Source organism: Diceros bicornis, chromosome 21, assembly GCF_020826845.1.
Source record: "Diceros bicornis minor isolate mBicDic1 chromosome 21, mDicBic1.mat.cur, whole genome shotgun sequence".
NCBI lineage: Eukaryota > Metazoa > Chordata > Mammalia > Perissodactyla > Rhinocerotidae > Diceros > Diceros bicornis.
The window spans coordinates 48,557,429-48,584,774 of record NC_080760.1 but is presented as its reverse complement, the minus strand read 5'-3'; the positions used below and the strand labels follow the sequence as shown (position 1 = coordinate 48,584,774).

The window sequence follows — 27,346 nt, the reverse complement described above, 5'->3', positions numbered from 1 at the left end:
CTGACAAGGCATCGTATGCAAAGGGAAGAACATTCAACTATTTCTAAAGCATGTTCAGATCTGTGAGTGCAGATCTCCATGCCCAGACACCCTTCCCAAAGCTGTCTGCTCTAACCAGTTTCAGAGATTCTCTGTGTGTATATAATCACATGCACGTGTATCCTATAGAAACTGTTCACAAGCAGTAGTGTGCTCCATACACTGTTCTGCACCCTGCTGCCTTCACTCAGTGCTGTATCTTAGCGCACACACCTTATCTCCACACACAGATCAGCCTCATTCTTTGAAACAGCTGCATGGGATCTCCACGTTTGGATGACCAGCCTTCTAGTCATGGACACTCAGATGCCTGTGCTTTTTTGAAATCTGTTTTTCCTCTATTCTGAACATCTCAAACAGTGCCGTTCACACAACAGCCACAAAATAGATGTTTAATTATGCATTGTTCCTTTTCCTTACCTACTGAGTTCACCCCCATGTTCATCCTTTGCTCCATCCTTCCCTCCCTCTCCTTTCCTTCAATAACTGTTTCCTGGGTCCTGCGGTGGACCTGGCACTCTGCTGCCTCTGGCAGCCCTCCTGTTCTTTCCTCCTTGTTGCTGGGATCCAAGGCCACCCACACCCCTCCTTCTTTTTACACGGCCCAGTTACTACTGCTTGTAGTTGGTTTAAAGAATATTTATTATACTTATGAATCTACTAACTTTTTTGTAAACTATTTAAACACAGTTGATAAATAACAACTTAAAACCTTATGAATCAAATTTCCTTAAACATTTACCCACTTAGTCAAATTATCCCATTTCAACATAAGTATGAGTGTAATATAATGTCTCCTGAATGCTTCAAACACCTTAAAAACACAAAAGTTACTGCACCCTTACCTAAGCCTCTTTGTAAAAAGCATAACTATTGGCTTGACTAATTTCTTTGTTATCTCTATAAAATTTACTTTTGTACTTTTCCAGGATTGCAACATCAGACCCAAAAGAGAAAGATTATCTCCTTCCCAGGTGCACTGAAATCACAGCCTCTGGGTCATTGATTGATGGATTCTTGGTTGGAACACAGAATCCTTCCAGGGGACTCAAATGGCCACAGGCACTTGCTGGTGGGGGTGCCCTCTCCTAGACCTGGTGCATCGGCTATGTCAACAGAACTTATAAGCAAGTTCTTGCAATCTTTACCTCCATGTACATTACATCTTGGGTATATGATGTTCTGCTTCAGTTTACAATTAACTTCACTATGCATTGTTAGCATTTCATTATAACTAGCAGGGCCATATAGCAGTTTAATCTATCAGCCATTCTCCTAGGACATCTGGCTAATCCATTAACTGGCAACACCAATTACTGAACCCTCTTTCTACCTGGTTATTTACGAGACCACTGGTCTCGACCTGTCCTTCCTGGTTTTGGTACAGTTACTACTCTTTCTGGAAATCTTTAACTTACTCATAGGAAACGTATCTGCTCTTCTCAATTTATACAGATGTACCATTTCATAAACAGATATAAAGAAGTCCAAGTAAGAAACAGAACCCCATATATGCCAAACTTACCTATTTACTCAAATATCATATTTTGCCCTTTCTTTGAATTACAACTTGCTTTGTAACTACACATAATATTAACTTTTCCTTTTTTATCGTTAGGGACTCATGGCTTTTAGACTCAGCTTGTTCTCGTACATCAACAACTGTAGACCTACAGTTATTCTTTGTGATATGCACGTTGTCACACCTGACCACAGGGACCCCCTTCCCTTCTCAGCTCACTCCTCTGTCCTTTCAGCAACAGCCCAGCATTTGGTGCAGAATCCTGGTTTTCTGGCAATAGCAAGCTGTTTCAGGCCATGCTGATTTTCCCCTGCTCCCAAACGTGGACTCAGCTTCTCTGAAGGAGCCCTGGCTACCTCTAATGAAAACTACTATTGAGATCAATATTTGGGTGCTGAGGGTACAAGCGGATTGTGATGAGATGGCACTCTATGGCCTCTGAAAAGACAGAACTAGAAAAGATGTTGCTTCCTAAGGTCATAATTACATTCACAGTGAGATTGCTCATATCGTTCTGATATTACTATACCCTTCCCTTTTATACAATTTTAAATGGATTTTTCTCTACAGTGCGCCTATTTGGATTTTTAACACTTCACTCAGACTGTGATTGTCCCTACTGTTGATTTTGTCATTGCTGTGTGCCTTAAGGCCCCATATTTTGAGGTCACCCATATGTATCCTTTATCAAAATCTGTTTTCCAGAAAGCATCCTATAAAATTATGTACATAAATTATTTTGTTTTCATGTAAATGTATATTTGTCATTAAGCTCTTAGATATAATTATAAAATTATTGACACAAATATGTCCAATTATGTAAAAGCATTCTTTACTATATAAGTAAACGCCATTTCATGTTGATAAACGTATTGACATAAATTCACTCACGTGCTGGCTGTGAGAGGCTAACCACCACCAGTGGGCCAGCTGGGAAGCTGATCTCCTTTACAAGCTATCATTGAAGCAGGATGCCATTAATTATATAATTTTGAGCAATTTATATTTAATTCCACTAGTGCTTCTTCACTAATTGAAGGCCATTTTGAAATATTACCGGCAAATGGAAAGAATAGAGGTTTACTCATTGAAAATGTGCAAACCACTCAGCAAAGGGATGAACGAGCCAGAGGTGGACTCATCTCTCCATTTGTAAATCTGGTCCCATAGAAAGGGACTATCTCTTAGTCATTTCCCTGCCTGTGGCCAGGCTAGTTTTCAGGAATAATAGGTGCTCAGTGACTCTTCTTTGGATAGAGAAGGAAGAAAATGCCATGGGAATAACAGAGAAAATTATAGCTGTCCAAATAATTAACCCAGGACCAGCACTCCTAGTCCACAATTCCTTCTTTTAATTTGACTTTGTTAATATTCTGAGGTAATTGGGTTTTGAGACAAATTTTAAATTGCTTCATTTCCAAAATTCATTTTGGTCGTACCATCCAGGAGCAATCCACCTGCTAATCAATAACTAACATTTAAATGCTGCCGCACGAAAGGCAACCCAGCACAAAACCAATACTGTCAGCAACCCAGCACAGCTCCGACTTCCTGATGGAAATCGATTCACAGCAAAATAGTGATTATTGTAAACATTTATGGTCCTAAAAGGAAAAGCTCATCAATGCATCTTGTTGAGCAGTTCATTTCCAAATGACAGACTGTGATGGACTCTACCCCGCCATCCATCTTGTGATGTGGGATGTGGTGGGTGTGTAGCAATTACCCTATGATTGTCTTGGAATTGGCTCTTTTAGGGGTGTGGTGGGTAGTTTGGGCATATCCTGGATGGTGATGTGGTGAAGTGGGAAGAACACTGGCCATGCAGAGACCAGCTGGACACCTGGCTCTTCACTGGCTTGCTGTGTGATCTTAGAAAGCCACACAACCTCTCTGAACATTCATTTTCTCATCTAGACAGGAATGATAATCGTATCTGTCCCATTTAAATGAGGATGAAATGAAGGAGGCAGGGGAGGAGATATCTCCGAACATATATTTAATGGACTGGGCAAATTTTGGGTCTTATAATGACTCCTTATCTCCCAAGAACAGGGTTAAGGTGCAGGGCAGAAAGGCTCCCAAGAAATCAGTTGGGTCATCGGAAACCTCAATCAATGTCCATGGCAGTTTTATTACTGAAAAACAAGTGACAATGGAAATGCATGTGTTCATTCGGTAATATTGCTGTGCAGTAGCAGCTGGGAAGACAGGATGAAAAAGACCTGTATGTGCACACTTGTTCTGTGCTCAAGAAACTATGGTCTAGCTCACAGGGAGAGAGCTGTGCAAACAGATAAATGCAATGGTGTGGGGAACCGGGCAAGGCAAGTACGAGCAGAACTGTGGGAACACCCAGCCATGAGCTTCAAGGCTGTCTGAAGGAGAATTTCTCAACAGAGCAGCAACAGACAGGAGGTTATTCCAGGAAAAGACTTACAACAGCAACATGTCAGGGGAACCACAAAAATAAATCAGTTGTTTCCCAAACTTCTCAACTGACATTTGCTTTTACATTTTTCAGTCTTGTCTCTGCACCATGTATACCATTTTCTTTAAGCTAATTTTAAAAAATGTAAGTAAGTTTTATCTAAAAAGAAAACTTTATATTACTATCATAAATAAAAAAAATTATCATTTGTTATAAACAGGATAACCTTAAAAATACAAGTAACACAAACTCATTAGTTTCTTCAATAAATAGCTCTCAGGCTCAGTTCTAGTTTCTGCAGCTCAAGAGGTGACCAAGACAGACAGAGGTAAGCGATCGAGATACATTAATGCCCAATAGTAACTGATACCACGTAGAAAATAGAAACTGACTTCGGAGGGTTACTTTGTTTGGGGGGGGTCGGAAGGGCTCCCTTGGAGGTGTCATCTGAGCACAGATCTGAAGGAACTGGCAGAGCTAACCACCTTAACATCAAAAACGGAGACAAGGTCAGTCCGTGTCAACCAGATACTGTTGCCTGCAGAAGGCTGTGCGTGAGCCAGGAGCAGGGAAAGGAGCAAGTGTCAGAGGCGTGCTCACACCCAACTGAGACTTTCTGCAAGACAAGGAGGACGGAGAGAAGCCAATCGCTTTCTCGGGGGGCTCCAGGCTGTTTAATTCTCTGTACCACTAAGTCACGTCGGGTACCCGCAGCGGAGAGCATCCCACCTCGGGAAACACTGCAACCTGAGAGTGAGCCAGGCTGTAACCACCCCGACTGACAAATCGGTAAACTGAGACCAAGAAGAGTTAAATCGCTGTCCCAGATTAGTTCGTAAAGGGCAGAACTGGGACAGGAACCCTGAACTCTCCAGCCGGTGGCTCCACGTCAGGCGGGTCCAAGGACGGGCCGGCAGGTACATGCTGGCTCCCGCAGAACTGGGCGGACTCCCAATCCTGCAATCCGCACTCCAGGCCTCCCGTTAGCCCCCTCCCCGGAGCGGCTCAAAACGCGGAGCGGCGGAGTCTGCGGAGCGGGATACAAAGCGCGGCCGCCGGCCCGGAGCATGCGCAGTAGGCCGGCCCAGCCGGGCCGCGCTCGGCGCTGGGGGAGGGTCATCCGAGGCTGACGTCCGCTACGCCGGCGTCAGCGCCCCGTGAAGAGGAGGGCAAAGACTCCATCCGCCATGTTGGATGCCGCAGATTCGCCATAACCTCGCCGGCTCTTTTCTTAAAAAAATAAAAATAAAAAGCGAAGCATCAGCGGGGCGCCCCGCCTTCTCGGTCGGCGCGGGAGGGGGCCCGGAAGAGCCCGAGGCTTTTTTTTCCTCCGCGGTGGGGGCGTTGCCATGGAGACGCAGGCGGCAGGTGAGCCGGGCTGGGGGTTGGGGTGGGGATGAGGTGGGGGTGGGGCGCAGCGCGGCGCGCGGGAAGTCGTTTCGAGCTTGGAGTTGGGAAGAAGCGCGCAGGCCGCCGGGCGGCGGAGGGATCCGCGGCTCGGGGCGGAGAGCGGACGTAGCGGCGTCCTTCGACGGCACGTTCAGCCGTTGGCGGTATCCCGCCGCGTTGGGTTTTTATTAAAAATAATAACGAGGGTGCTAGCGGAAGAGCGAGCGAGGGGCAGCAGTGCGCGCGCGCGGGGCCGTTTCCAGGGTAACGGGTAGGGCTGGGGCGCGTGCCGGGGACGGAGCGCGGGCGTCCTGGCGGGCGGGAGGTTCGAATCCCGGCGCTGCCAAGGCGTCGGCCGAGGGATCCCGGGCTGGGTCTCCTTATTGCCTGGCCTGTTTCCTTCTCCGTGAAACGGGTAGCTCCTTTAGACCCACGTGCTTGGCCAGGATGTCTTGAAGGGATAGGGTTCAACTGAGCTGCCGAAAGTTTCTTGGTGTCCTATAGAGGGAGCCATAAACGCGAGGGATTGGCGTTGTCGCTAGGGGTGACCCTGTGACACGCCGTGATAAATTATACATGTTACCCGCTACCGCCGCCCAGCTCTGCGGGGCCTTGTTCCCCGCCCTTTAAAGTTAAGCTCAAAGGCCACCTCCTCCAGGCAGCCGTCCCTGGCTTCGCGGCCCAAGCAGCCTCTTCGCTGGCAGGATGCAATAGAACATCTAGGTGATGGACATTCCACTTCACACCTGGTCCAGGGGGTCCTTCATCTGTGGTTACCAGTAGCTTCCGCACCCGGGCGCTGACCTCACGCCCTTCGCTGCCCTGTCCTGCCCACAGCTCTAATTCGTGTGTCATTTACCCAGGAGGAACAAAAGTTCAGAGAGGTCAGCTTCGTGCAGTTTTAACATGGCGGAGCTGAGGCTTTATAAATCAACTTCCTCCACACGGGGGTGAAGTCTCAGCTCCCGCGTGCCTGCCTGGCTGGTATTTCCACCCCTAGGTTAGTGCTTGGCGCACATGAGTGCCCATGTGTGTTTACTGAGTGAAAAGTGAGTGAGCTCACTGGTCACCTCCTGCCCCTTAACGGTCTGGTTCCTCGCAGAGCCCAGTGACCTTGTGGAAATAGAAACTTATGTCACGGGTGCTTGCCCTCCACAACTGCCCCTTCCAGCCTGGTCTTCTGAGCCCGCCAATTCCTGCTGAAGCAGCATTGGTGAGTGTCTCCAGGAGCTGTTTGCTGGCTGTCTGGTGCCACTCCCCAACCCCCAGGGGCACCTTTCTTGGCTTTGCATGGTGCCCTGGGTGCCAGGCAGGGGCAAAAAGCAGTTCCAGCCTTGGTCCGGCCCTCATCCTGCTCTGGTGTCAGATTTGGGCGTGTGTGTGGTGGAGTGAGGGAGCGGACCCCCAGCCAGAGGGGTGGGTCGGGATCCCCCAGTGACGTTGGCATGCTTTCTTAAAACGATGACTTCTTGATTCGGTGCCTTCCTTCTCCCAAGTCCTTCTGCTGCTGGTACCCAGAATGAACTGCCCACCTCTCCTCTCCTGGAGTTTGCTTGACAGTTTTTAAAAAGAAACGTGGCCATTTGCTGTAGTTTCCTTCAATTTCCAGCTGTCATAAATCAGAAAAGGTTATATTTTTAAATGTGTTACTGTCAGCTTGTGGTCAGCTAATTTCTGAAGAGTTTCCTGTTTTGTTTGGCTGTTGGGCTAATTTAGAAGAGGCAGCCCAATAACTAACAAGATGGAGTTGCGTGTGGTCTGTGAGGTCCAGCTTTTAGGTGGTAACTGTTGCTGTAAATTGGAGATTGGCGATTTACTACCTCATCGTTCCTTTCTCAGCCGGTTTCTCATTTACCTGGGAAAATGATTTCTGTTTCTTTTCTCCTCCTAACTTATAATTTACATAACAACTTTTCAAAGACAGCTGTCCCTAAGTAGAATTTAGTTTCTGCCTAGGGCAAGGGCAGTCCAGAGTTAGACATATTAAAGAGACTCGCCTTAATTGCATTTCCTTTTATAGGTAGTTCTGTGCATGCCGCCTCTGAAAACCTCCCCGTCAAGATGGGCTGATTTAATTATGGAGAAGGGATTTAGCCTGGAGTGAAGTTTTCTCTCTGTTCTCAGCTGTTTATCCTGTTAAACTTTCACTGTCATTGAAAGTTCTCAAGGGCAGGTGTCAAGTTTAAGAGCTGGAACAGTTGGGAGGGCAGAAAGAACAGGGGCTCTGTGTCCAGAGATCTGCCCTCACCGGATTCCTGACCTGAGGGAAGTCAGGACTCTTGGAACTCTAGTCCCTCCATCTGCAAAAGGAGGCATAATCCTGCCCCCTTCTCAGGGTGTGGTGCACAGTGGGTGCTGATTGCACTGTTATTTCTCCCATCCCTACCTGGACCCAGTCTCTCCACTGTATAGCTCACTACGTTGTCATCTACTCGCTTCTTGAAAACATTTGTGGATGGAAAGGTGGGATAGAGTGATTAATTTTTTAAAAGAAAAAAAAAGTTATCTGAGAGTGAAGCAAATAGACATATTAAACATTTATTACAGGTTTGAAGTTGCCTCCCTTTTTTTCCCAAGGAATATATGCAATATATAGATAATTGAGTTTGCTTATAAAAAGATTATGCTTGGCATATTAATATAAAAACAGGGATTTTAAATTGAGTAACAGACTTTTCTGTGTTCTTTTAAATCATGTAGCAAGTGGAGCTGTAAACCATTGAACCCTGGAATCTGGCACCGTTGTGCCCCAGACTGGGTCTGGGCTGAGGCAGGATGGGCAGGGTAGGGACCGGGCTTCGGAGGCAGCCTCTGGTCTTGCTGGGGTCCCAGGGGAATGGGGGGACCAACTCAGCCATGACACCTGGAGCCAAGGAGCAGGAGGGTTTGGGAGCAGCGTTCTAGAAACTGAGGGTCTTGGATGTGCTGGCATGCTGGAGGGCCTGGTAACTGCAGCCCCAAGGCTCCGTGTAGGGCCCTCACTGGCTTCCTTCTTTGTGTCAGATATTCCCTTTGTATCTCTGTCAGTGGGCCTCTTCCCCAGGGGCCGACACCACTTCTCTGCCCCTTAGGACTTTTCCTTCCTTCCTCTCTTTTTTACTACCAAGCAGATTCCCCAGTTCACCCAAACGTTTGTGCCAAACTTTGTGCTGGAAGCTAGAGATGCGAAGTCGACTATGACATACTGTTTCCTCTTGAGGATCTCATGCAGTCTTAGCAGTGGAAAACCAACTCCTCCAGGGAGAAGGTGCCAGGCGCTGTGGTGGAAGTAAGCCCCGAGAATTGAGGGCTTCAGAGGGGTGTGCTTAGCCCAGTCCAGGGATTCGGGAGGGCTTCCTGAAGGAGGAGGTGCCTAAGCTGGAATTTGCAGGGTGAGCAGAGGTACCCCACAGAGGGGGCGGTGGTGCAGAGGCACAGATGTGACACCCCCACAGGTGTGCTCTGTGTGACGAGGTGAGCACTGAGGCCGGGGCAGGGGTGGTGGTGCTGGAGGTCTGTGACCAAGGCTCTTTTGAGGAATGGGAAGCTGTTGGATCTTTATTATGAAAACTTTGAGGACAGAAGGATAACTAGGCCAGCTGGTTTGTATTTCAGCAGCTGCCTAAAGACAGTTTTTTTGAGGTGTAATTTACATCCAGTGAAAGGCACAGACCTTAAGTGGACAATTTGACCACCCGTGTGACCTGCACCCCTAACAGTGTAGAGGACTTTTTCATGACCCAGAAAGTTCTCTCTTGCCCCTTCCCACCCAATCCCTGCCCCTCACTCTGAGCAACCCCTAGTTCTGTCACCATCCATTAGTTTTGCCTTCTGTAGAGCATCATATAATTCTTTCATGTTTGGCTTTTTTCACTCAGCGTGAAGTTTTTGAGATTCAGTATTTTGTTTCTTTTTATTGCTTAATAGCATTCCATTGTATGGGTACACCACAGTTTGTTTATATGATGAAAACCTGAGCTTATTTCCAGTTTTTGGTTGTTGTGAATAAAGCTGCAATGAACATTCTTGGACAAGGCTTTTTGTAGACATATATTTTCATTTCTTTTGGGTAAATAAATACCAAGTCATGGAATTGCTGGGTTATAGGGCAGCTCATTTAATTTGCATTTCCCTGATGACCAATGATGTTGAGTACTTTTTTTTTGTGCTTATTGGTTGATTATATGTCATCTTTGGAGAAATATCTATTTAAGTCTTTTGCCTATTTTAAAAATGGGGTTGCATGTGGGATCCTATTGGGGCCAGGGGTACTGGCTGGCTGAGGGATAAACGATTGAGCAGTCCCATGACGCTACTCACAATGTGCTCTTCAGTAATGGTGCCCCCAGAAGTTGGGCATTGAGGGGGCCCTGAGAGTCCTGTTCTCAAGGAGCTCACAGTCTGTGGGAAAGACAAAACTAATTAAAATTGGGCAAAAGTTTTGAGAGATACTTTACAGAAGAGCTCATACACATGGCCAATAAGCATATGTAAAGATGTTCAACATCATTAATCACTAGAGAAATGCAAATTAAAACCACAATAAGATACCGTTACACACCTACTAGGATGGCTGAGATTAAAAAGACTGACAATGCCAAGTGCTAGTGAGAATGTGGAGCAGCTGGAACTCGCATACACTGTTGGTGGGAATGCAAAGTGGTACAGCCACTTTGGAACATCGTTTGGAAGGTGCTTATAATGTTAAGCACACACTTACCATATAACTCAGCAATAACCATATTTATGGTTATATGGTAAGCAACTTACCATATAACTCTGAGATATTTAGCCAAGAGAAATGAAACATATGTCCATGTGAAGACATGCATGCAGTGTTCATAGCAGCTTTCTTTGTAACAGCCCAAAACTGGAACCAAGCCACATGCTCATCGTCTGGTGAATAGCTAAACAAATTGTGGTACATCCAAAAATGAAATACTACTCAGCAACAAAAATGAATGAGCTAATGTGAGTAACAACATGGATTAATCTAAAAAACATGTTAGGTGAAAGAAACAGACACAAAAGACTACTTACTGCGAGGAGGGGGAGACATGGGAGCCCTTGTGCACTGTTGGTAGGCGTGTAACGTGGTTGCAACCTCTGTGGAAAACGGTACGGCAGTTCCTCAAAAAATTAAAAATAGAATTACCATATGATCCAGCAATTCCACTTTTTGGTATATGCCCACAAGAATTGAAAGCAAGGACTCAAGGAGATATTTGTACAGTCAGGTTCACAGCAGCATTATTTACAATAGCCCAAAGATGGAAACAGCCCAAATGTCCATCGACAGATGAATGGATAAACAAAATATGGTGTATATATATATACAATGGTATATTATTTGTTCCTAAAAAGGAGGGAAATTTTGACATATGCTACAGCATGGAGGGACCTTGAAGACATTATGCTAAGTGGAATAGTCACAAACAGACAAATACTATATGGTTCCACTTCTATGAGGTACTTAGAGAAGTCACATTCATAGAGACAGACTGTAGAATGGTGGTTTCCAGGGGCTGGGAGGAGAGAGGAATGGGGAGTTAATGTTTAATGGGAATAGAGTTCCAGTTTGGGAAGATGAAAATTCCAGAGATGGATGGTTGCACAACAATGTGAACATACTTAATGCCACTGAACTGTACTCTTAAAAATGGTTAAGATGGTAAATTTTATGTTAAGTGTATTTTACTACAATTAAAAAAAAGACTACATGCTACATGATTCCATTTATAAGAAATTTTAGAAAAGGCAGAATTACGGGGACAGAACACAATCAGTGGTTACTGGGAGCTGGCGGGGAGAGAGGGCTCGACTGCAGAGTCAAGGGGGAGCTTTGTAGGAGGATGGAAGTGTTCTGTGTCGTGACTGTGGTGACGGTTACATTGCCGTGTACATGTTTCAACTCATTGAGTTGTACAAGGGCCCCGGGCAGTGCTAGAATATGTGCAGGGTAGAGTGGGGGGACACACTTCATGGTCACCACTGCCTGGGTTTGGGCGAGGGGCTCAGCAAAGCCTGAGGTGATGTTGGAGCTGTGACCAGGCCAGCAGGCGGGCAGCGGCCACAGCAGGGGTAAAGGCAGGGAGGCATGAAGGAGGCTGGCACATCCCTGCCCGTCCACAGGGCTGGCCAGAGCTCCTGGGGGTGGGAAGTTGTGGCCCAGAGTTCCACGGTGAACCCCCACACCCTCGTGCCTTCCACTGTCTAGGTCAGGCCCGAGCCGCAGAGCCCTGACAGCCTCTCCAGCTGCCCGAGTCCGGGGTGTCTACCCTGATGCCCCCTGGCAGGGCCCGCTGCCCATCTACCTGTGCCTCATCTCTGGTTGGGTGTCTGAGGGCCCCCCCAGAATTGTAGGCTCGGGAAAATAGCACCTGCTTTGGAGTGTCAGGGACCTCGCTTTGAACTTTAGCCGCACCGTGTGATGGTCCTTGTGACTTCTTTGAGCCTCCGTTTTCATTTCTGTAAATGGGAGCTAACTGATCTCATCTCAGGATTTTATTCTCTGAAGGATGGATTAGGGAGGTACTCACGGAAGTGCCTGGTGCAGAGGGGCTGGTGCTCAGGGAAGGGTCGGTCATTGAGGCTGCCTCGAGGGTTCGCCTCCAGCAAGCTCAGGCTTAGCTCCGGGGCCCTAGACTCCCCCCCCCCCCATAGCCTGTGGCTTTTCAGTCTGTCATGGAAATCACTGCCCGAGAGTGCGTGGATGTGCCGCTGTCCTAGGCCCAGGCTCTCCCTCGCTCCGTGGGTACCACCTTCCCCACCTCTGCTCTGCACACCCCAGGCACGCCTTGCCCATCGCTGGCAAGACCCTCCCGGCTCCTGTTCTCACAATGACAGTTTCCATTGATCCCTTGCCTGCTGTGCCCCAGCACTGTGTGAGGGGCCCTACAGCACTTGTTGTCTGAGAGTGTGACCCAGTTCTCTGACTTTGGGTCTTATTGGTTCTCAGGGATTTAGGGAAGCTTTCTGGACCTAGGGGCTTAACCCTTTGCCTGCCAGAGTTTGCCTTTGCCCTCGTGGGGGTTTGACTGCACTGTGGGTGCAGATCCGGCTCTTCTGCTTGGTTCCTATCAGGTGTATGCGGGCTAGGGGTGGGGAGCCGTGATTAAGATCACTGGACTTTGGGGAAAGGTTGTGGGAACGTGGGTGCAGAAGTGTGAGGAATCCTTCGAGGGCTTCGAGTCTGCTTTTTCCATCTCTGTCTCTGACTCCTCTCCCTCCTCCTCCTCTTCCCAATGTTTAGAAGAAAACAAAGTCATCAGGAAAAACGTCTGTAACTTGCCTTTTGAATTTTCTTGAGTCTTTGCTCTCTAGTTGGGGGCTGTGTGAGAAATGCCCACGTGAGGGTTATGGACCTGGAATAGAGTTTTGGTGGCAGGAACTAAGCAGAGGGGTAGAAAGACGTTGGGTAGATGGGAACACTGCTGGGATTTGGTGACTACTTCCTGGCTGGTGTCCCAGGGAGGCAGGTCAAAAGTGAAAGGGTAGCCAGGAGAGTGCCATGCCCTTGACCATTGGTAGCCCCCAGGAGGCTGGTCCTTTTGGGTGGGAGAAGAGTCCTGGTTTGGACTTGAGAGGTTTGGCTTGATGGTTCCATTGACCTTTGGAGGTTCTGGCCAGAGTTCTTGGATGTAAGGAACACAGATCAGGGCATCCTTTGTTCTTCACTACCTTTATTTTATTTTATTAATTAATTTACTTTTTATTGAGGTCATAATAGTTTATAACATTGTGAAATTTCAGTTGTACATTATTAGTTGTCAGTCACCGTGTAAATGCGCCCCTTTACCCTTGCCCTCTGGTAACCACTAAGCCAGTTCTCTTTGTCCATGTGTTAGTTTATCTTCCACATACGAGTGAAATCATACGGTGTTTGTCTTTCTCTGTCTGGCTTATTTCGCTTGACATAATACTCGCAAGGTCCATCCATGTTGTTGCGAATGGGACGATTTTGTCTTTTTTTATGGCTGAGTAGTATTGCATTGTATGTATACACCACATTTTTATCCAGTCGTTGGTCAAAGGATACTTGGGTTACTTCCACATCTTGGCCATAGTGAATAATGCTGCAAGGAACATAGGGGTGCATAAGTCTCTTTGAATTGTTGATTTTCATGTTCTTTGGATAAATACCCAGTAGTGGGATAGCTGCATCATAGATATTTCTATTTTTAATTTTTTGAGAAATCTCCATACTGTTTTCCATAGAGGCTGCGCCAGTTTGCATTCCCACCAGCAGTGTATGAGGGTTCCCTTTTCTCCACATCCTCTCCAACAATTGTTATTTTTTGTCTTGGTGATGATAGCCATTCTAACGTGTCTAAGGTGATATCTTACTGTAGTTTTGATTGGCATTTCCCTGATGATTAGTGATGTTGAACATCTTTTCATGTGCCTATTGGTTATCTGTATATCTTCTTTGGAAAAATGTCTGTTCATATCCTCTGCCCATTTTTTGATTGAGTTGTTTGTTTTTTTGTTCAGTTGTATGAGTTCTTTATATATTTTGGAGATTAGCCCCTTGTTGGATATATGATTTGCAAATATTTTCTCCCAGTTGGTGGGTTGTCTTTTTGTTTTGTTCCTGGTTTCCTTTGCCTTGCAGAAGCTCTTTAGTCTGATGAAGTCCCATTTGTTTATTTTTTCTTTTGTTTCCCTTGTCTGAGTAGACATGGTATTTGATAAGATGATGCTAAGACCGATGTCAAAGAGTGTACTGCCTATATTTTCTTCTGGGATTTTTATGGTTTCAGGTCTTACTTGCAAGTCTTTGATCCATTTTGAATTAATTTTTGTGTATGGCGAAAGATAATGGTCTACTTTCATTCTTTTGCATGTGGCTGTCCAGTTCTCCCAGCACCATTTATTGAAGAGACTTTCCTTTCTCCATTGTATGTTCTTAGCTCCTTTGTCAAAGGTTAGCTGTCCATAGATGTGTGAGTTTATTTCTGGCCTTTCAATTCTGTTCCACTGATCTGTGTGTCTGTTTTTGTACCAGTACCATGCTGTTTTGATTACTGTAGCTTTGTAGTATATTTTGAAGTCAGGGATTGCGATGCCTCCAGCTTTGTTCTTTTTTCTCAGGATTGCTTTACTATTCAGGGTCTTTTGTTGCCCCCTATGAATTTTAGGATTCTTTGTTCTATTTCTGTGAAGAATGTCCTTGGGATTCTGATTGGGATTGCATTGAATCTGTAGAATGCTTTAGGTAGTATGGACATTTTAACTATATTTATTCTTCAATCCATGTGCACAGAATATCTTTCCATTTCTTTATGTCATCATAGATGTGATAATGTCTTATATGATGTCTTTCAATAATGTCTTATGTTTTGACTGTATAGGTCTTTCACCTCCTTGGTTAAATTTATTCCTAGATATTTTTTTCTTTTTATTGAGATTGTAAATGGGATTGTATTCTTGAGTTCTCTTTCTGTTAATTTGCTGTTAGAGTATAGAAATGCAACTGATTTTTTTAAGTTGATTTTGTACCCTGCAACTTTGCTTATAGTTGTTGATTATTTCTGATAGTTTTCCAATGGGTTCTTTAGGGTTTTCTATATATAACATCATGTCGTCTGCAAACAGTGAGAGTTTCACTTCTTCGTTGCCTATTTGGACTCTTTTTTTTTTTCTTTTTCTTGCCTAATTGCTCTGGCTGGAATCTCCAGTACTGTGTTGAATAAGAGAGGCGAGAGTGGGCACCCTTGTCTTGTTCGTGTTTTCAGAGGAATGGCTTTCAGTTTTTCCCTGTTGAGTATGATGTTGGCTCTGGGTTTGTCATATGTGGCCTTTATTATGTTGAGATACTTTCTTTCTATACCCATTTTATGAGAGTTTTTATCATAAGTGGATGTTGGATCTTGTCAAATGCTTTCTCAGCATCTATTGAGATGATCATGTGGTTTTTATTCCTCATTTTGTTAATGTGGTGTATCATGTTGATTGATTTGTGGATGTTGAACCATCCCTGTGTCCCTGGTATAAATCTCACTTGAACATGGTGTATGATCTTTTTAATGTATTGCTGTATTCGATTTGTCAATATTTTGTTGAGGACTTTTGCATTATGTTCATCAATGAAGTTGGCCTGTAATGTTCCTTCTTTGTGTTGTTCTTGTCTGGCTTTGGTATCAGGGTGATGTTGGCCTTGTAGAATGTGTTAGGAAGTGTTCTGTCTTCTTCAATTTTTTTGAATAGTTTGAGAAGGATAGGTATTAAATCTTCTTTGAATGTATGATGGAATTCTCCAGAGAAGCCATCTGGTCCTCAACTTTTATTTTTGGGGAGGTTTTTGATTACTGTTTCAGTCTCTTGTGATTGGTCTATTCAGATTCTCTATTTCTTCTTCATTCAGTTTTGGGAGGTTGTATGAGTCTAAGAATTTATCCATTTCTTCTAGATTGTCCAATTTGTTGGCATATAGTTTTTCATAGTATTCTCTTATAATCTTTTGTATTTCTGTGGTATCCATTGTAATTTCTCCTCTTTCATTTCTAATTTTATCTGTTTGAGCCTTCTCTCTTTTTTTCTTAGTGAGTCTGGCTGAGAGTTTGTCAATTTTGTTTATCTTCTAAAAGAACCAGCTCTCTGTTTCATTGATCCTTTCTACAGGTGTTTTTTTGTTTAAATTTCATTTATTTCTGCTCTCATTTTTATTATTTCCCTCCTTCTGCTGACTTTGGGCTTTGTTCTTCTTTTTCTAATTCTGTTAGGTGTAGTTTAATATTGCTTATTTGAGATTTTTCTTGTTTTTTAAGGTGGGCCTGTATTGCTGTGAATTTCCCTGTTAGGACCGCTTTTGCTGCATTCCATGAGTTGAAATGGTGTATTTTCATTCTCATTTGTCTCCAGATATTTTTTGATTTCTCCTCTAATTTCTTCAGTGATCCATTTGTTGTTCAGTAGCATGTTGTTTAGTCTCCATATCTTTGTCACTTTCCCAGCTTTTTTCTTGTAGTTGATTTCTAGTTTCATAGCACTGTGGTCAGAAAAGGTGCTTGATATGATTTCAATCTTCTTAAATTTATTGAGGCTGGCATTGTCTCCTAGCATATGGTGTATCCTTGAGAACGTTCCATGTACACTCGAGAAGAATGCGTATTCTCCTGTTTTTGGATGGAGAGTTCTGTATATATATATCTATTAAGTCCATCTGGTCTAGTTTTTCATTTAAATCTTCTATTTCCTTGTTGACTTTCTGTCTGGATGATCTATCCATTGACGTAAGTGGGGTGTTAAGATCTGCTACTATTATTGTATTGTTGTTAATATCTCCTTTTAAGTTTTTTAATGGTTGCTTTATGTCCTTTGGTGTTCCTGTGTTGGGTGCATATATATTTATAAGTGTTATGTCCTCTTGCTGGAGTGTCCCTTTTATCATTATATACTGCCCCTCTTTTGTCTCTCATTACCTGTTTTGTCTTGAAGTCTACTTTGTCTGACATAAGTATGGCAACACCTGCTTTCTTTAGTTTGCCATTAGCTTAGAGTATCGTCTTCCATCCCTTCACTCTGAGCCTGTTTAATTACCTTTATTTTAAATAAGAATTCCTTAGCAAGCCTGCTACAGTGTCTGAGCAGACCACCCTGTGCTCTCTTTGGCCCTCCAGCTGACTCTCTTGAGGTTGCTCTCTCCATTTCTTACACTTTCTGCCTTTTCTTCTGCTGCTGTTAGTCAGGTCATTCTCTCTGTATGTTCCTGACCAGCTCTGGTGACTGACTTCTCTCTTTGGTTCCCAAATTGTGCTCTCTGTGTGCAGCCTAGCAGGTGAGAGAGGTGATGTGACATAAGGGTTCTGTGGTTAAAGACTGGGCTTGGTAAATATTGTTGGTGAGTTTCTTGACTGAGGATGTCTCAGAATCTCTAATGTGCCCTCTCCCTCCCTCCTCTCTCTCTCTCTCTCTCTCTCTCCCTCTCTCTCTCCTCCCTATCTCTCTCTAATCCATTTGAGATTAAGTTGCAAACATAATGCCCCTTTACCCACTCCTAAATATTTTCAGTGTTTATTTTCTAAAAACAAGGAATTTCTCCCACACTATACAGCCATATAACCACATCACACTTATCAAAATGAGAAACATTGATGCAATGGTATGATTTACATTTCATCAGTTGAGATTCACAGTTTTACCAGTTGTCCCAATAGTTTTATATAAAGCAAAAGGAAATCCTGGATCAGGCACTGCATTCAGTTGTCATGTGCCTTTACTCTTTAGTTGGGAGCAGTTCCTCTGTCTTTGTGTTCCATGACAGTAATAATTTTGAAGAATACGGGCCGGTTATTTTGTAGAATGTTCCTCCTCTGGGCTTTGTGCGGTGTTTCCTCACAATTAGATTCAGACTCTGAGTTTTGGCGGGAATACACAGAAGTGGCGCTGAATTCTCTGCCATCGTGTCAGGAGGCGCATAATCTTGATTTGTCCTGTGGTGGGTGATGCTACCTCTGAGGAGGGCAGGTTCGTTCATGGTAAGGTACCAGTTTTCTCCTTCGTAGTACTATCTAGTACTGTGTAGGTACTTATCCTGCTATTCTCACTCCTCAAACTCTCCTCACTTATGAGTCTTAGCATCTGTTGATGATTCTTGCCAGAATCAGTTATCATTGTCATGGTTGCTAGATGATGAGTTTCTAATTCCATCATTTAGTCTGCATTTACGAATTATCTTTCTATGTGAGCAAGAGCTTCCTCTTTTCCTTTATCTGTTTGTTTATATTACCATACACTCTTGAAATCTTATTTTCGTCAGTGGGTTTATAATCCTTTATTATTTAATTTGGTGCTCAAGTTGCCCCAGTTTTGCCCAGTTGAAGTCCCTTTGACATGCCCCCTCTTTCTTTGAGCACTTCCTTACTTTTTGTACAACAGGGTATTCCTTTTCCAGCTCTGGAATCAGTTATTTCTACAAGGAGACCTGGTTTGTCTAAGTGGAGAATGGTATTTAGAAACCGAGATCTGGGAGCGAGGTGAGCTCGTTGTCACTAGAGTGTCAGTGCTTCTTAGTAAGCACAGCTGGGAAATAGATGCACGTGTGTGCAAACACCATGCAGACGTGCATGAAAGTTCATGCATGCCCACACACATCTATATCTATGTCTGTTTTTATCTTAAAAACCATTGAGTTCATATGGATCTTTCCAAACCCCAAACAAAGTTTCTTCTGCCCTTCCCTCTTTCCATATTTATAACTCCCTTTTCCAACAGAGAAAAACACCTCCCAGTATCCAGTCAGTTACTTGTTTGCTCAATCCTAGAATATACTAAAAATAATCTCAGAATTGCTAACCCGTGTCTCCAAAGAGAAGCCTACTAACTAGATTTCAATATTTAATTAGATCTCTTTTTCTTTTTAGCCTGAGGCATAAGGTGCAAACACCAACTTCCAAAGTTACTTGGGTTCATCCCCCCTCTCCTCCCATTTCAGTGCAGTATGGGTGCTCATTTAAAATATGGTTCCATTTAGTTGTTTGTTTGCATTTCATTTTAGGGTTTTCCCCCAATACTTGTTTATTTTTTTACATTCTTTAAGTATATGAATTTTTGAGTTGAGTATATTTCTTGTATTTCAGTGAAAGGACTGAATTTTGCTTGTTTTTTGGTGGGGGCCTGGACACAGGGAGTGGCAGAGGTGACCCAAGGGCAGAAGTTTCCAGGAAGGAGCAGAAGTCCTGGGGAGGCCGTGGAATTGAAGTGGGACTTCCCCGTTGACTGGGGCAGGTGCCCTGCTGGCATCTTAGCTCTGTTACCCTTCCCTGGGCATCTGTCTTCCAGGCCCTTTGTCTGGGTCTGTTTCTCTTCCTGATAAGCACTGTTCTGGATGCTGCGTTCATTCCCATTTTATAGATGGGAGGCAGAGGACCAGGGAAGTTAGTGCTTTCCCCCTGCTGGGGATTGTCCGGTGGCTGTCCCACCTGGAGCCATCTTTCTTCCTCTGCACACTGTCTTATTTGTTTTGCTAGGAAGCTTGAGTTAAGAGTGACTCAGTTAGCATATTTCCCAGGGCTTCTTAGGTGAACACTCTGGAAATGTTGTAGTCCTCGCAACAGAGGAAATGCAGCATTTCTCTGTTTATAGGTAAATATCTTTATTAACCTTTCACATTAGTCTTTTAAAGCTTTTAACTGTATTTTGAACTAAGTGATATTGGTGTTTTTAGAGCTTACAATCTTTTAGGGGAGACAGAGGTTAAACAAACACACCATTGAATACATAGTTACAAAAGTGTAGTAATTGCTACTAAGGTGAATACAGGGGGAGTAAGAGAAAGTATTGGAGACCTAATTTATATTGAAGGGGATTTAAGAAATGTCTCTCTGAGAAAGCGAGGTTGGAGCTGACACTTGAAGAATGAGGTTCCTGAATTAAAAAAAAATGTTTGATAACCAGAGAGCAGGCACTTGCCAGGCCTCTCCACTTTGCAGAATTTCAAGCGGGGCGGCTCACGACTCGCTCCTGCGGCCAGAGTTCTCCTTTGCCCTTTATCGCCCCCTAGGGGACGTGCATGTGAATGGACCTGCTGCAGCTCACTTAAGAGACAGCGTTGTCTGCGAGCAGGGCCTGGCCTGGCCATGGCCACGGTGCAGGACTGCTGGAGCATTGTAATCTGTCAGGCATGGCTAAAGTACCGGGACGCTGGGCCTGCAGGGGAGGAGATGCAGGGGCCACCAGACAGCCTGCTCAGATGCAGTGGGAGGTGCCGGCCTTGCATACTGGAGCTGGGTGGGGGAGAAGGGCAGGCTCCCCACCTTCTAAAGTTCCTAGCCCTGTAAACATAAGTGGTAGCCACCCAAACACGGTGAGGGTGGGGATCAAGTAGGGCTGTCTGCCCCATCTGGACGTTGGCTGGGAGGCTGGACTCAGGCACCTCTCTGTCCCTTCTGAGGCAAGAGTCTACAAAATTAAGCCACAAGTAAAAGCACAGTCACTTTAAATTATTCTCATGAACAACGTGGAATTATTTATGTTGTCAGAGGGATGGTCTGTGTCTTACTCATTTCTGAACATGCCTATTTAGTATGTGCCATATATTAGGCATTTGGTAAATGTTGAATTCTGAGACTAATGGGCATAAGTTAAAAGTTACTTTTTTCCCCTAATAAAAGCTAAATAGCCCAGGTATTTGGAGAATACACCTAATACTTATTTCATATCCTGATTACCAGGAAGAATGGGCCAGATGGTTCTGGTATGCTGTGGGTGGCTGGCCAGTGGGGTTTGGAAAATTCTTTTCCTAGCACCTCTTCTTGCTGAAATTTAAAGATCTCTTCTGGAATTTGAGAGGACCTTAGACACGTCTGAATGTTAAAGGACAGTTCTTTCTCCTAGAATTAATTTTCAGCTTCAGGGCACTTTATAACTGAGACAATCCCAGGCTTTCATAATAAAGTGGACATTTAAAATTTGAAGTCGAATTTACCTGTTTCCCACATCTGCCTCCAGTTCCTGCCCAGGCTGTTATTTTATTTTATCTCCTTTGACTATGACCTCGGGAGCCTGGAGCAGACAGCCGGCTTCTAAGCCTGTGACGGTAATAAATGAAAATGTCCCTCTGTTTCTGCCCCTCCTGTAACAATGTGGACAGGGACTTGGGTTGGCAGCAGCTGAGCTTCCTAATTCCTTGTCTCCATTTTCCTGGCTCGGTGGGTCCCAAGATTTGGGGTTGTGGAGACTCTCTCCCATCCCCCTGGGGGTCGGGAAGTGGAACGTGCATAGCACATTTCTCTGATCCGCGCTGAAAAAGTTGTGTGGTGTCCTGGAAATAATGTGAATACTGGATCTGTGTCCACTCCAAACTATGATGTGTTGTAAGTGGAAAATACTGGATTCTGAAGACTTAGTACAAATGAAAGAGAAAAGAATGTGAAATTTCTTATCGATCCTTTAAAAATGGATTACAAGTGAAATGATTGTATTTTGGATATACTGGGTTAAAGAAAACATATTGTTAAAGTTAATTTTACTTGTTTCTTTGTATGTTAATATGGCTGCTAGAAAATTTGAAATCACACCAGTGGTCCTATCTCTGTAGGACAGCACAGGCCTGGACGGGGCGCAGGCCTCTTGAGCCGTGGTGGCTGGAGTGGCTGTCCCTCCCAGAGCTCCCGCAGATGTGGCTCAGGCAGGGACCCCTGGCATCTGCAGGAATGGTGCCTGCACGTTACGGGAACAGTGTGTGTGCTGAGTGAGTTCTGCCGGCCTGGTGGGTGCTGTTTACAAGCCCGTTGTACCCGGGAGATGTCCAGCTCGAGCCTTGGAAATACTGCTCGTTTGTGTTTCTCTCCCTCTGGGCCTCTCGCTCTCCACTTTACCTTGGTAAGTGCAGATCCCCCGTGTGTCGAATTAAAACATCGCCCAGGGAGGAGAAGGGGTAAGAAGCAGCATTTCTAAGGAGTTTGTTTTACTCTGGTTTGAACTCTGCCCCCTGTGGTGGGATGTGAATAGACGGCAGAAATCGGGAGCGGGGCAGTGCCATCTTCATCTCCTATGTGCCAGGCACCATGCTTGGAGCTTTAGTAGGTAGAATAAATGGACTTAATCGTTAAAATAACCTGGGAAGCGGCGTGAGGAAACAAAGGCTGGGCCAGGCTAATCAGTAATCAATACACAGTTCCGATCGGTAAACGTGGCTGCAGTGACTCGGGCATCTCTCAGTTCCTCAGGCTGCATCGAGCCCCTGGCTTTTGTTTGGTCTCTTCCTTCTGATGGGTTGACCTGCGGATGCCATGAGGTAGATAATGTGGGTAGAATTGGAGCCCCTGATGCAGAGGGAGGAGGCTGGGCTTTGGCGTTGAAGTGGGGCTGGGGGACCCTGAGGGAGTTATCTTCCAGGGCTGGGTCCACTTTCCTCTTGTGTGAACTGAGACTCCAACTCCACCGCCCAGTGCTCCCCAGCACCCCTCCACATGCCGACTCTCTCAGACTCCGGAAATGTGAGTGCTGGCCCCTGAAATTCTTCCGTTTCCCCACCTTCCTTCTCCCCTTCCTCGGCGCTCTTTCTCCTCTCAGTGCCTTGGGGTTCAGAGCCCTGATGTCTACTCGCTGTCATTACTGATGCTGGATTGTTTACCTCTGCCTCTCTCAAAGCTGAGTTGCCCGTGTCCTTTCTTTCCCAGGGAAAATGTGTGTGTGTGTATGTGCGTGCATGTGTTTATGTGCTATGTGTGTATGTGTTTATTTGTGTGTGCACGTGTGTGCATGTGGGGTCCCACGCTGGCTTCTTCGCCAGGTGACACCAGTGGTGGAGGACAGCAGGGGCAACAGGATCAGAGTAGGAGCTTTAGCTAACCAGCTGGATTTTTTTGGATTGAAAAAACTCCCAGTTCTGTTCTGCAGGTGTGCCGTATTTAGCAGTCTACAAAGCCCACTTGCCAGTATTTCCCCCACATAGTGACCTCCCCGCCTCGTCCTTGTGAGGTCGGCAGACAGCTGTGAACGTCCTGTTTTTGAGCTGACTACCTGCAGGGCAAGGTTGCTCCAGCCACACCGAAGTGGCTGATGTGGGTTTGAACCGAGTTTCTGCCCCAGGCCCAGTGCTGAGAGCTGGGTTGGGGCAGCTCTTTACCTTCAGAAGTAAGATGAAAGGTGCGTCAGCCACACAAAGGAACCAAATAAACTGAAACAACAGAAACTGGAAACTCAGAGGCCTGGTGGTGGTGGCCGTGGGCACTGCTGTCCCTACAAGTACACTGTAGAGTGGGAGGGGACTTTGCACATTTTGTTTTGAACATGGAAATGATCCCAGAGACGTGGCCACTATTTAGAGGCGTGGTGTGAGAATTCTGGGTCCACCTAGGTAATTTCCACGTGTCAGAGGTCTGCACAGGGGGCTCCCCACATTCTTATCTGCTGGGGGGGATAGTGCTGCTACTTGGAGAACTGGGTGATGGGGGAGCTGTTCCTGTTTATATAAAATTGTGGTGCTTTTCTAAGGAAAGGGCCTTGTTCTTCAGCTATGATTATGTTAAATGTGAATATACTGCATTGCCCAGGGCTCTCATTTTGAGAGTGCTTAAAAATAACTTTAAAAAAAAATTATGCCAAGTTTCAACATGGAAGAAATGTGTATGCATAAAATTATAATGCAACTGTTGTCCCAGCCTTAATTATAGCTGGTGCTGAGCATTTCTCATTTTATTTTGTTAATCCAGTTTCAGCAAAGGAACACCCATGGGATTTCTCCCTTGCATTGAATAAAAACATTAACTTTGTGAGCTATAGAAGTTGGCGTGTTCATCAGCATTTTACGAGATGCATGATAATAATACCACAAATTAGGGTGTGCATTTATTGGAACTTGAGCCCACCGAACCTCAGAGCCGGGAGGGCACCTTGGAGATTATTTGTGGGTGGGGGTGGGAGGGCAGGTGCATAATGGGCCCCTCCAGGCTGCAGGGGAGGCGGGTGCTGGGTGGGGCTGTCCCCACACCCTTGTCCAGGTGGCTCTGTCTCCTTACGCGTGAGCCTCTGGATGAGGCTTGAAGACCAGTTTCCACTGTAAAGCATTCGAAGGCCGCTTCTAATTTTGGCCTAGAGAGGTTCAGAGACTTATGCAGAATCTATCACACTGGAGGTGGGGAGCGAGTTAGGGGCTGGAGGACCTGGGCCCTGACTCAGGTGGGTGCCCTTCCTCCTGCTTCGTGAGGGATGGTGCCTCGGAGGTGTCGGTTACTGAGCTGGGCATGTCACGTATCAAGTCCTCCCGCAGACCCATACACAGTAGGAAATGGAAGCTCAAGAGGCCAAGGACATGTGCCCGGGCCACATGGCTGCTGGGGCAGCTGGGTTCACATCCAGGTCTGAGCTTGAAGGCTGCTCTTCTCTCTGACCTCACTATGTCATTTTAAATACGAAATTCACTCGTGAATCAGAATCTACTTTTTACCTCTATCTTTTCCTTTAAAATTTGCTGTTTAAATTTTTTAGATTGATGTACAGCATACATGTAGAAAAGTGTGTATCGAATAGATGAACAGCTTGGTGAATGTTCACAAAGTGAATTCACCACATAACCAAACAGAACTCCACCGCTCCCCGAAGCCCCCCGCCCCAGCACCCCACCCAAGGGTGAGCCAGTCCTGACTCAGGGCAGAGAAGCTGTGCCTTTCTTGTACTTTGTGTGGATGGAAGCATGCACCGCCCTCTGAGTCAGGCTCCTTCAGCTCAGCATCGTTTCCCTTGCACAGCCAGAAATGTGCATGCGAATGGGACAGTACATAAGATCTGAAAATAACTTTTCAGCAGATGGAGAATTGGCCAGGCTATGGCTGATTGTGACGAGGACAGAGACTCTGGTTGGACTTGGGTCTGATCCCCGTGCTGGGTTGGCCAGAACTGGGCTGCCAGGACACACCCAGCCCCCACTCTGAAGCAGTATGGTCAAGTGGGGACTCATCGTTTAGGACGGGTGGTGGGCCTGGCAGTGGAGGGTTGTGGGCTGTGTTCCTGCTGTGTGCTCACTTGCTGTGTGACTCTGCAGTCCCCTCCCTGGGCCTAGTTTACTCGTCTTAAAATGAGGATGGCAGCCCCTCCCTCACTGTGTTAATGTGAAAGTTTACTGGGTGGTGGGCAAACATGGCACCTGGCGGAGAGTTAGGAATCAGTGAATGTTGGCCATCTTTCCACTGTGGCCTACTCACTCTTGGTAATGGCTTTGTCCCCTGAATGGAGAGTGTAGTGCCGGGATCGGCCACCAGAGGGTGCTGCTGGCACATGTATAGTGCCCGCCGTCGGTGAATGAAGGCCCTGGGCTTTCTGTGTGTTGGTGACAACTGATGTTTTTGTTTTTTGCTAACAAAGCTGTCTGCCCCATACGTGGCAGTCCTCTGTTCCCTGGTTCTGGCCCTGTTGCCAAGCCGTGCAGTGCGCATGCTTATTCAGTGTGTGGTCTGGGTGAGTGTGAGCACCCACATCTGGCCCTCTCATTTCCAGCCTCCTGCTCCCTGAGATGAATTGCTGCAGTAAATGATAACAGACCCACAGAGAGCAAAGCCCCCTTTTGGTGTAGCTACTCTTCTTACTTGTAATGAATCGTTGGGAATGACCCTCTAACTGTGGCACTGGCTGTGGGTTGGGGACCGAGGCTTGTGTTCCTCACAGTGACCACCATCGTATTACAGGAAATAACAGTGTCTCCCGGCACAGTGCTGGCCGTCAGGTGGGTAGGCAGATGTGGTGGTCCACTTGGAAGGTCTTGGTTAAGTTTTGACTTTATCTGGCTAGGGCCTCCTTGGCAACTCACTGACTTCTCTGAGCTGCAGCCTTCTCCTCCATAAAATGATGGTGATGCTGATGGCGATGGTGGTGGTACCATCTATTTGGCTACTTCTCAGGACAGCGGGAAGGGTCACGTGCCATAAGAAGGTCTGTGAGAAGTATGCAGTGTAAGTATAGTCTGCAGCTGGGGTGGGCAGGGGAGGTTAGGGTGCCACCGTGGGCCGTGAGTCTTGATGCGTCTCCTTCCTGTGGCAGGCACCTGGGAACTCTCCTAGAACATCCAGCTCCGGGAGCCCCTATGTCTGTCCCTGCCCGGCCTCCCCTAATCCTGGGCCCCCGGCGCACCTGGGCGCTGTGTGCACCTGGGCCCTCCACGCACCTGGGCGCTGTGTGCACCTGGCCCACACCTTTGTAGCTCTGGAGTCTGGCAGTTCGAGGCTTGGCTGTCCACACCCACTGGGTATCTTGTTGCAGTGCATGGAGCTTTGTGTCAAGAATGCCTTTTCCACATTGATTCTAAATCTAAATCTATCTTACTACTACAGTTAAACCAATTTCCTCTTCTCTTTCTTCCTTTCTCTCTTTTTCTTCCTTCCTTTCTCTCTCCCTACCTCCCTCATCTGAATACTATGCACTTTTATTTATCCACCTAACATATCATGAGAAGATGACAGGGAGAGGCATAAGACATAATGTCCTCGCCCACCCAGTCATCAAATATCTAATCAGCCTGAAAGAGAAACACTTAAAACTCGTCAGCCGTGAGAAACATTCTGTCCCGTGTCCAGAGTCTGTGTCTCCATAGTGTCATTGCTGTGGCCCTGCCCTCTCCCTCAGTTAGTGTTTGGCCCAGAGCACCTCAGACTGTCCATGGCCCAGGCTGTCTGTGGATCAGTGTCTTCCTCTTCCAAGAGGGAGCCCTTATTTTGTCACTTACTATCCCTTTATTTCTAATATAAACTTGTGTTTTTTTTAATTTAATTTTTTCTTGGATTACACATGTAATCCCCATTGTGGAAGACCTGAAAAACTCGGAGAGTCTATAGAATAGAAAATAACTGGCATTCATAATCTGCCTGCCCAGAGCTGGTCACTAACTGGGTGTCAGGGCGCTAGATGGATGGAGAAGTGGATCTTTGCACTCTGTCTCTGTCTCTTTCTGTCTCTCTGTCTCTATCTCACTGTCTCTGTCTCTCTGAGTCTTTCTGTTTCTCTGTCTCTATCTCACTATCTCTGTCTCGCTCTGTCTCTGTTTCTCTGTCTCTTTCTGTTTCTCTGTCTCTCTCTTTCTTACTGTCTCTATCTCTATTTCTTCAGACCAGTTTCCCTGGCTTTACCCCAGCAAGTTAACAGTGGTCCCTGAGTCACTCAGGTGGAAAACGTTTTCTCAGGAGTTGCGATTGGCAGCCCTCAGGACAGACCTAACCCACAGACTTGACTTGTTGGCCTGCACGGTTTTCTTTTGCAGAAAAATCTCCTTTAGTTGCCAGTGTTTAAAAATCCAGAGATTCCAAATGCAGATTCAGCTCCCTGGCCCCCATCGACTGCACCTGGGAGGCAGCAGCCCCTCCCCAGGAGGCAGGCTTTCTGTGGGCCTTGCCTGGCCCCACCCCTCCCGGATGGACCTCCTGCTGGGGAGGCTCCCTGCCTTCCCAGGCCAGCTTCCCCAGGGCTCTCCAAGGACCAGGAGTGTTGCTGCCTGCCTCCCAGAGGCGCCCCAGTCTGCCTCCCTGCTCGAGTTTGTCCTGCTCCTCTACACTGAA

The 27,346-nt window shown here is 46.0% G+C and overlaps 1 protein-coding gene across 7 annotated transcripts in view; it reads left to right on the top strand.

Annotated features, from left to right (window-relative positions):
* The first annotated feature begins 5,184 nt into the window (after positions 1-5,184).
* ZFAT (zinc finger and AT-hook domain containing) overlaps positions 5,185-27,346 on the top strand; it is a 203,333-nt gene continuing 181,171 nt past the window's right edge. For 3 of the 7 annotated variants that reach the window (XR_009223314.1, XM_058564974.1, XM_058564977.1), the window contains exon 1: positions 5,186-5,360. Coding sequence is in view for 3 of the 7 variants with exons in the window: in XM_058564974.1 (XP_058420957.1) it covers positions 5,342-5,360 (19 nt within the window). In the remaining 4 variants the exon portion in view is untranslated. Of the gene's footprint in view, positions 5,361-5,515; positions 5,653-5,729; positions 6,382-27,346 lie in introns of those variants that run through there. The other 4 variants (XM_058564979.1, XM_058564978.1, XM_058564975.1 and 1 more) reach the window with 4 other exon arrangements.